Source organism: Oncorhynchus gorbuscha, unplaced genomic scaffold (assembly GCF_021184085.1).
Source record: "Oncorhynchus gorbuscha isolate QuinsamMale2020 ecotype Even-year unplaced genomic scaffold, OgorEven_v1.0 Un_scaffold_569, whole genome shotgun sequence".
Lineage (NCBI taxonomy): Eukaryota > Metazoa > Chordata > Actinopteri > Salmoniformes > Salmonidae > Oncorhynchus > Oncorhynchus gorbuscha.
The window spans coordinates 167501-177500 of record NW_025745403.1 but is presented as its reverse complement, the minus strand read 5'-3'; the positions used below and the strand labels follow the sequence as shown (position 1 = coordinate 177500).

The window sequence follows — 10000 nt, the reverse complement described above, 5'->3', positions numbered from 1 at the left end:
AGCAGCATAGCCACACAGCAGCATAGCCCACACAGCAGCATAGCCCACACAGCAGCATAGCCACACAGCAGCATAGCCACACAGCAGCATAGCCCACACAGCAGCATAACCCACAGCAGCCTAGCCACACAGCAGCATAGCCACACAGCAGCATAGCCACACAGCAGCATAGCCCACACAGCAGCATAGCCCACACAGCAGCATAGCCCACACAGCAGCATAGCCACACAGCAGCATAGCCACACAGCAGCATAGCCACACAGCAGCATAGCCACACAGCAGCATAGCCCACACAGCAGCATAGCCATAGACTGTCCTACTGAAGGAGGCTCGAGACTGTAATTGCTGCTAAAGGTCCTTCAACAAAGTACTGAGTAAAGGGTCTGAATACTTCTGTAAATGTGTGTGTAGATTGATGAGGGCAAAATCGTTTTTTTTTTAAGAACAAGGCTGTGTCCCCTACAAAATGTGGGGAAAGGTCTGAATAGTTTATTTTTTTTAAGAACAAGGCTGTGTCCCCTACAAAATGTGGGGAAAGGTCTGAATAGTTTCCGACGGATTAGACTGTAGACAGACACAGTGGGGTTATTCATGATTCCTGCGGCCCATATTATTGGATGTCACCAGGCTCACACACACAAACTAGAGAGGCAAGACAGCCACAGGAAAAAGAGGAGAGAGGGAGAGGGAGCGGAGGAGGGGAGGAGAGGAGAGGAAGGAGAGGGAAGACAGCCACAGGAAAAAGAGGAGAGAGGGAGATGGAGCAGAGGAGGGGAGGGGAGGAAGGAGAGGAAGGAGAGGGAAGACAGCCACAGGAAAAAGAGGAGAGAGAGAGAGGGAGCAGAGGAGGGGAGGGGAGGAAGGAGAGGGAAGACACAGGAAAAAGAGGAGAGAGAGAGGGAGCAGAGGAGGGGAGGGGAGGAAGGAGAGGGAAGACACAGGAAAAAGAGGAGAGAGAGAGGGAGCAGAGGAGGGGAGGGGAGGAAGGAGAGGGAAGACAAAGGAAAAAGAGGAGAGAGAGAGAGGGGAGCGGAGGAGGGGAGGAGAGGGAAGACAGACACAGGAAAAAGAGGAGAGAGAGAGGGAGAGGAGGGGAGGAGAGGAAGGAGGGAAGACAGCCACAGGAAAAAGAGGAGAGAGAGAGAGCAGAGGAGGGGGGAGAGGAAGGAGAGGGAAGAGTAAAGGAACAGGGAGAGAGGAATCCAGATGTGCAGGATGTCAGCGAGAGAGAGATGGGACTGAGGTAGAGAGAGAGAGAGAGAGAGAGAGAGAGAGAGAGAGAGAGAGAGAGAGAGAGAGAGAGAGAGAGAGAGAGAGAGAGAGAGAGAGAGAGAGAGAGAGAGAGAGAGAGAGAGAGAGAGAGAGAGAGAGATGGGACTGAGGTATGAGAGAGAGAGAGAGAGATGGGACTGAGGTATGGAGAGAGAGAGAGAGAGCGATATGGGACTGAGTTATGGAGAGAGAGAGAGACTTAACAAACCACTAAATAGCTAACCCCCTACTCCTCTCCTTCGCTCTCAAGCTGTTTATGCTCTTTCGTTTCCCGACTTTTCTCTCCTCTCCTCTCTTTTTCCCCATGACTCATTGTAGACAGAAACACATTTGAAAAAAAATGTTGTTCTTGGGACCAGTGGTAAAGGAAATGCTTACTGTCCTTCTGTGACAGCAAAGTCTCTCGTTTCCCATCGTTTCATTAGGAACGTCTCTCGTTGCCCATCGTTTCATTAGGAACGTCTCTGACAGCAAAGTCTCTCGTTTCCCATCGTTTCATTAGGAACGTCTCTCGTTGCCCATCGTTTCATTAGGAACGTCTCTGACAGCAAAGTCTCTCGTTGCCCATCGTTTCATTAGGAACGTCTCTGACAGCAAAGTCTCTCGTTTCCCATCGTTTCATTAGGAACGTCTCTGACAGCAGTCTCTCGTTTCCCATCGTTTCATTAGGAACGTCTCTGACAGCAAAGTCTCTCGTTTCCCATCGTTTCATTAGGAACGTCTCTGACAGCAAAGTCTCTCGTTTCCCATCGTTTCATTAGGAACGTCTCTGACAGCAAAGTCTCTCGTTTCCCATCGTTTCATTAGGAACGTCTCTGACAGCAAAGTCTCTCGTTTCCCATCGTTTCATTAGGAACGTCTCTCGTTTCCCATCGTTTCATTAGGAACGTCTCTCGTTTCCCATCGTTTCATTAGGAACGCTCTGGTTTCCCATCGTTTCATTAGGAACGTCTCTCGTTTCCCATCGTTTCATTAGGAACGTCTCTCGTTTCCCATCGTTTCATTAGGAACGTCTCTCGTTTCCCATCGTTTCATTAGGAACGTCTCTCGTTTCCCATCGTTTCATTAGGAACGTCTCTGACAGCAAAGTCTCTCGTTTCCCATCGTTTCATTAGGAACGTCTCTGACAGCAAAGTCTCTCGTTTCCCATCGTTTCATTAGGAACGTCTCTGACAGCAAAGTCTCTCCCATCGTTTCATTAGGAACGTCTCTGACAGCAAAGTCTCTCGTTTCCCATCGTTTCATTAGCAACGTCTCTGACAGCAAAGTCTCTCGTTTCCCATCGTTTCATTAGGAACGCTCTCGTCGACCATCGTTTCATTAGGAACGTCTCTGACAGCAAAGTCTCTCGTTTCCCATCGTTTCATTAGGAACGTCTCTGACAGCAAAGTCTCTCGTTTCCCATCGTTTCATTAGGAACGTCTCTCGTTGCCCATCGTTTCATTAGGAACGTCTCTGACAGCAAAGTCTCTCGTTTCCCATCGTTTCATTAGCAACGTCTCTGACAGCAAAGTCTCTCGTTTCCCATCGTTTCATTAGGAACGTCTCTCGTCGACCATCGTTTCATTAGGAACGTCTCTGACAGCAAAGTCTCTCGTTGCCCATCGTTTCATTAGGAACGTCTCTGACAGCAAAGTCTCTCGTTTCCCATCGTTTCATTAGGAACGTCTCTCGTTGCCCATCGTTTCATTAGGAACGTCTCTGACAGCAAAGTCTCTCGTCGCCCATCGTTTCATTAGGAACGTCTCTGACAGCAAAGTCTCTCGTTTCCCATCGTTTCATTAGGAACGTCTCTGACAGCAAAGTCTCTCGTTACCCATCGTTTCATTAGGAACGTCTCTGACAGCAAAGTCTCTCGTTTCCCATCGTTTCATTAGGAACGTCTGTGACAGCAAAGTCTCTCGTCGCCCATCGTTTCATTAGGAACGTTTCTCGTCGCCCATCGTTTCATTAGGAACGTCTCTCGTCGCCCATCGTTTCATTAGGAACGTCTCTCATCGCCCTTCGTTTCATTAGGAACGTCTCTCGTCGCCCATCGTTTCATTAGGAACGTCTCTCCACCATAATAGTCTTTATTGGACTGGATAATGACCATAATACAGTCTTTATTGGACTGGATAATGACCATAATACAGTCTTTATTGGACTGGATAATGACCATAATACAGTCTTTATTGGACTGGATAATGGCCATAATACAGTCTTTATTGGGCTGGATAATGACCATAATACAGTCTTTATTGGACTGGATAATGGCCATAATACAGTCTTTATTGGGCTGGATAATGACCATAATACAGACCATAATAGTTCTGTTGTTTCCCTCCAGACATCCAGCGGAAGAGTGATGTCATCCAAAGCGCTTCATCCTCATCGTTGTCAACGGTAACGACAGCGGAGGCCGAACCCCCGACCCCGCCAACGGAGGACAGCACCAGCACCCCACGCACCCAGATAACAGTGGCCAAGAAACAGCAGTGGGCCAAACTGGCCTCCACACCAGGCACAGAGGGCTTTCACAGCCTGCTCTACGGGGCTTGTGACTCGGATAGCAGCTCAGGAAAGGCCCAGGTCTCAACCTCCAAACAGGCCTGGAGCCAGAAGACGTTAGTGGAGGCCGGGCTGGACAGGAGGAGGTGTGATGATTTAGACTGGGAGCATCAGGGACAATGTAGCACCTCCTTCTGTGAGCCTCCTCCCCCTGTCCACACCGCAGTCCCAGAGTTCACCAACCCGATAGGAGGTTACGCTGAGATCTGTGTCTCCTCCTGCATGGTGAAGTCCTCGGGGTCAGGGGCCTATCTCCAGACCCTGGACAGGAGCAGCCGAGCCTGGGTACTGTCCACAGGAAAGAGCCAGGCTGCCGACGAGTCCTACTCGCGTCTAGGCCTCCCCCCCAACTGCTTCGCCGAGCTGAGGCAACGCACAGAAGGGGACAACAACATTTGGTACAACCCTATTCCAGAGGAGGAGGACGTGTTGCGTGGCATCGGAGGTTTAGGACGTTTAAGAGGAGGAGGAGGAGGTGGAGGAGGAGGTGGATGTGGAGGGGGTGGAGGAGGAGGTGGAGGAGGAGGTGTAGGAGGAGGAGGAGGAGGTGTAGGAGGAGGAGGAGGTGGAGGAGGAGGAGGTGGAGGAGGAGGAGGAGGTGGAGGAGGAGGTGTTAGGTTAGACAGTGAGAACCCCTGGAGGAGGAGGGAGACAGAGGGGCTGTCAGAGACATCGAGGGATCCCCAGATGAGGAGCCAGCGACGGGCAGGGATGGTGGTGAGCCCTGGCACCGGTGGAGGTGGAGGGGCCTCCCGTTTAGAGCGTCATGCCACCCAGAACCAGTGCCCTTCAGGTGGCTCCAGCCCAGACAGCGCACATCAGACCAAAGCCATCACATTAGACAGCTCAGCCTGCAGTAGGAGAGACAGAGACGGAGACAGCCCAGGTAAGTACATACTGTAGAACAAGCTACTGTAGCCACATGATTCATATAATACAGGTAGTGTAGTCACCTACAGATAACAGATAACTACTGTAGCTACATGAAGGTAGTGTAGTCACCTACAGATAACTACTGTAGCTACATGAAGGTAGTGTAGTCACCTACAGATAACTACTGTAGCTACATGAAGGTAGTGTAGTCACCTAAGATAACTACTGTAGCTACATGAAGGTAGTGTAGTCACCTACAGATAACTACTGTAGCTACATGAAGGTAGTGTAGTTACCTACAGATAACAGATAACTACTGTAGCTACATGAAGGTAGTGTAGTCACCTACAGATAACTACTGTAGCTACATGAAGGTAGTGTAGTCACCTACAGATAACAGATAACTACTGATAACTAGTCACCTACAGATAACTACTGTAGCTACATGAAGGTAGTGTAGTCACCTACAGATAACAGATAACTACTGTAGCTACATGAAGGTAGTGTAGTCACCTACAGATAACTACTGTAGCTACATGAAGGTAGTGTAGTCACCTACAGATAACTACTGTAGCTACATGAAGGTAGTGTAGTCACCTACAGATAACAGATAACTACTGTAGCTACATGAAGGTAGTGTAGTCACCTACAGATAACTACTGTAGCTACATGAAGGTAGTGTAGTCACCTACAGATAACTACTGTAGCTACATGAAGGTAGTGTAGTCACCTACAGATAACAGATAACTACTGTAGCTACATGAAGGTAGTGTAGTTACCTACAGATAACTACTGTAGCTACATGAAGGTAGTGTAGTCACCTACAGATAACTACTGTAGCTACATGACATCTTTCTCCTCTCTTCTCTCCTTCTCTCTCTTCGTTCCATCCCTCTTCTCTCTCCTCTCTCCTTCTCTCTCCTCTCTCCATCCCTCTCCTCTCTCCATCCTTCTCCTCTCTCCATCCCTCTCTCTCTCCATCCCTCTCCTCCTCTCTCCATCCCTCTCCTCTCTCCATCCCTCTCCTCTCTCCATCCCTCTCCTCTCTCCATCCCTCTCCTCTCTCCATCCCTCTCCTCTCTCCATCTCTCCTCTCTCCATCCCTCTCCTCTCTCCATCCCTCTCCTCTCTCCATCCCTCTCCTCTCTCCATCCCTCTCCTCTCTCTATCATCTCTCCTCTCTCCATCCCTCTCCTCTCTCCATTCCCCTCCTCTCTCCTTTCCCCTCCTCTCTCCATCATCTCTCCTCTCTTCACTCCCCTCCTCTCTCCATCATCTCTCCTCTCTCCATCCCTCTCCCTCCTCCACCCCTCTCCTCTCTCCATTCCCCTCCTCTCTCATCTGCTTTCCTCTCTCCATTCCCCTCCTCTCTCCATCCCTCTCCTCTCTCCATCCCTCTCTTCTCTTCATCCCTCTCCCCCCTCCACCCCTCTCCTCTCTCCATCCCTCTCCTCTCTCCATCCCTCTCTTCTCTCCATCCCTCTCTTCTCTCCATCCCTCTCCTCTCTCCATCCCTCTCTTCTCTCCATCCCTCTCTTCTCTCCATCCCTCTCCCCCCTCCACCCCTCTCCTCTCTCCATCATCTCTCCTCTCTCCATTCCCCTCCTCTCTCCATCATCTCTCCTCTCCCTATCATCTCTCCACTCTCCATCATCTCTCCTCTCTCCATCCCTCTCCTCTCTCCATCCCTCTCCTCTCCATCCCTCTCCCCCCTCCACCCCTCTCCTCTCTCCATCATCTCTCCTCTCTCCATCATCTCTCCTCTCTCCATTCCCCTCCTCTCTCCATCATCTCTCCTCTCTCCATCTCTCCTCTCTCCACCCCTCTCCTCTCTCCATCATCTCTCCTCTCTCTCCACCCCTCTCCTCTCTCCATCATCTCTCCTCTCTCCATCCCTCCCCCCTCCACCCCTCTCCTCTCTCCATCATCTCTCCTCTCTCCATTCCCCTCCTCTCTCCATCATCTCTCCTCTCCCTATCATCTCTCCACTCTCCATCATCTCTCCTCTCTCCATCCCTCTCCTCTCCATCCCTCTCCCCCCTCCACCCCTCTCCTCTCTCCATCATCTCTCCTCTCTCCATTCCCCTCCTCTCTCCATCATCTCTCCTCTCTCCATCTCTCCTCTCTCCACCCCTCTCCTCTCTCCATCATCTCTCCTCTCTCCACCCCTCTCCTCTCTCCATCATCTCTCCTCTCTCCATCCCTCTCCCCCTCCACCCCTCTCCTCTCTCCATCATCTCTCCTCTCTCCATTCCCCTCCTATCTCCATCATCTCTCCTCTCCCTATCATCTCTCCACTCTCCATCATCTCTCCTCTCTCCATCCCTCTCCTCTCCATCCCTCTCCCCCCTCCACCCCTCTCCTCTCTCCATCATCTCTCCTCTCTCCATCATCTCTCCTCTCTCCATCATCTCTCCTCTCTCCATTCCCCTCCTCTCTCCATCATCTCTCCTCTCTCCATCATCTCTCCTCTCTCCACCCCTCTCCTCTCTCCATCATCTCTCCTCTCTCCACCCCTCTCCTCTCTCCATCATCTCTCCTCTCTCCATCATCTCTCCTCTCTCCATCATCTCCATTCCCCTCCTCTCTCCATCATCTCTCCTCTCTCCATTATCTCCATTCCCCTCCTCTCTCCATCATCTCTCCTCTCTCCATTATCTCCATTCCCCTCCTCTCTCCATCATCTCTCCTCTCTCCATTATCTCCATTCCCCTCCTCTCTCCATCATCTCTCCTCTCTCCATCATCTCTCCTCTCTCCATTATCTCTCCTCTCTCCATCCCTCTCCTCTCTCCATCATCTCTCCTCTCTCCATTATCCCTCCTCTCTCCACCCCTCTCCTCTCTCCATCATCTCTCCTCTCTCCACCCCTCTCCTCTCTCCATCCCTCTCCTCTCTCCATCATCTCTCCTCTCTCCATCATCCCTCCTCTCTCCATCATCTCTCCTCTCTCCATTATCTCTCCTCTCTCCATTATCTCTCCTCTCTCCATCATCTCTCCTCTCTCCATTATCTCCATTCCCCTCCTCTCTCCATCATCTCTCCTCTCTCCATCATCTCTCCTCTCTCCATTATCTCTCCTCTCTCCATCCCTCTCCTCTCTCCATCATCTCTCCTCTCTCCATTATCCCTCCTCTCTCCACCCCTCTCCTCTCTCCATCATCTCTCCTCTCTCCACCCCTCTCCTCTCTCCATCCCTCTCCTCTCTCCATCATCTCTCCTCTCTCCATCATCTCTCCTCTCTCCACCCCTCTCCTCTCTCCATCCCTCTCCTCTCTCCATCATCTCTCCTCTCTCCATCATCTCTCCTCTCTCCATCCTCTCTCCATCCCTCTCCTCTCTCCATCATCATCTCTCCTCTCTCCATCATCTCTCCTCTCTCCATCATCTCTCCTCTCTCCATCATCTCTCCTCTCTCCATCATCTCTCCTCTCCTCCATCATCTCTCCTCTCTCCATCATCTCTCCTCTCTCCATCATCTCTCCTCTCTCCATCATCTCTCCTCTCTCCACCCCTCTCCTCTCTCCATCCCTCTCCTCTCTCCATCATCTCTCCTCTCTCCATCATCTCTCCTCTCTCCATCATCTCTCCTCTCTCCATCATCTCTCCTCTCTCCATTATCTCCATTCCTCTCCTCTCTCCATCATCTCTCCTCTCTCCATCCCTCTCCTCTCTCCATCATCTCTCCTCTCTCCATCATCTCTCCTCTCTCCATCATCTCTCCTCTCTCCATCATCTCTCCTCTCTCCATCATCTCTCCTCTCTCCATCATCTCTCCTCTCTCCATCATCTCTCCTCTCTCCATCATCTCTCCTCTCTCCATCATCTCTCCTCTCTCCATCATCTCTCATCATCTCTCCTCTCTCCATCATCTCTCCTCTCTCCATCATCTCTCCTCTCTCCATCATCTCTCCTCTCTCCATCATCTCTCCTCTCTCCATCATCTCTCCTCTCTCCATCATCTCTCCCATCATCTCCATCATCTCTCCTCTCCATCATCTCTCCTCTCTCCATCATCTCTCCTCTCTCCATCATCTCTCCTCTCTCCATCATCTCTCCTCTCTCCATCATCTCTCCTCTCTCCATCATCTCTCCTCTCTCCATCATCTCTCCTCTCTCCATCATCTCTCCTCTCTCCATCATCTCTCCTCTCCCATCATCTCCCTCTCTCCATCATCTCTCCTCTCTCCATCATCTCTCCTCTCTCCATCATCTCTCCTCTCTCCATCATCTCTCCTCCATCATCCATCATCTCTCCTCTCTCCATCATCTCTCCTCTCTCCATCATCTCTCCTCTCTCCCATCATCTCTCCTCTCTCCATCATCTCTCCTCTCTCCATCATCTCTCCTCTCTCCATCATCTCTCCTCTCTCCATCATCTCTCCTCATCATCTCTCTCTCCATCATCTCTCCTCTCTCCATCATCTCTCCTCTCTCCATCATCTCTCCTCTCTCCATCATCTCTCCTCTCTCCATCATCTCTCCTCTCTCCATCATCTCTCCTCTCTCCATCATCTCTCCTCTCTCCATCATCTCTCCTCTCTCCATCATCTCTCCTCTCTCCATCATCTCTCCTCTCTCCATCATCTCTCCTCTCTCCATCATCTCTCCCTCTCCATCATCTCCATCATCTCTCCTCTCTCCATCATCTCTCCTCTCTCCATCATCTCTCCTCTCTCCATCATCTCTCCTCTCTCCATCATCTCTCCTCTCTCCATCATCTCTCCTCTCTCCATCATCTCTCCTCTCTCCATCATCTCTCCTCTCTCCATCATCTCTCCTCTCTCCATCATCTCTCCTCTCTCCATCATCTCTCCTCTCTCCATCATCTCTCCTCTCTCCATCATCTCTCCTCTCTCCATCATCTCTCCTCTCTCCATCATCTCTCCTCTCTCCATTCCCCTCCTCTCTCCATCATCTCTCCTCTCATCATCTCTCCTCTCTCCATCATCTCTCCTCTCTCCATCATCTCTCCTCTCTCCATCATCTCTCCTCTCTCCATCATCTCTCCTCTCTCCATCATCTCTCCTCTCTCCATCATCTCTCCCATCTCTCCATCATCTCTCCTCTCTCCATCATCTCTCCTCTCTCCATCATCTCTCCTCTCTCCATCATCTCTCCTCTCTCCATCATCTCTCCTCTCTCCATCATCTCTCCTCTCTCCATCATCTCTCCTCTCTCCATCATCTCTCCTCTCTCCATCATCTCTCCTCTCTCCATCATCTCTCCTCTCCATCATCTCCTCTCCATCATCTCTCCTCTCTCCATCATCTCTCCTCTCTCCATCATCTCTCCTCTCTCCATCA

The 10000-nt window shown here is 50.9% G+C and overlaps 1 protein-coding gene across 1 annotated transcript in view; it reads left to right on the top strand.

Annotated features, from left to right (window-relative positions):
• The window catches only part of LOC124018711 (rho GTPase-activating protein SYDE1), a 57587-nt gene that overhangs the window by 24333 nt on the left and 23254 nt on the right, over window positions 1-10000 (top strand). Inside the window, exons 2-3 of the mRNA XM_046334061.1 lie at window positions 3602-4297; window positions 4439-4708. Of these exons, the coding sequence (XP_046190017.1) occupies window positions 3602-4297; window positions 4439-4708 (966 nt within the window). The remainder of the gene's footprint in view (window positions 1-3601; window positions 4298-4438; window positions 4709-10000) is intronic.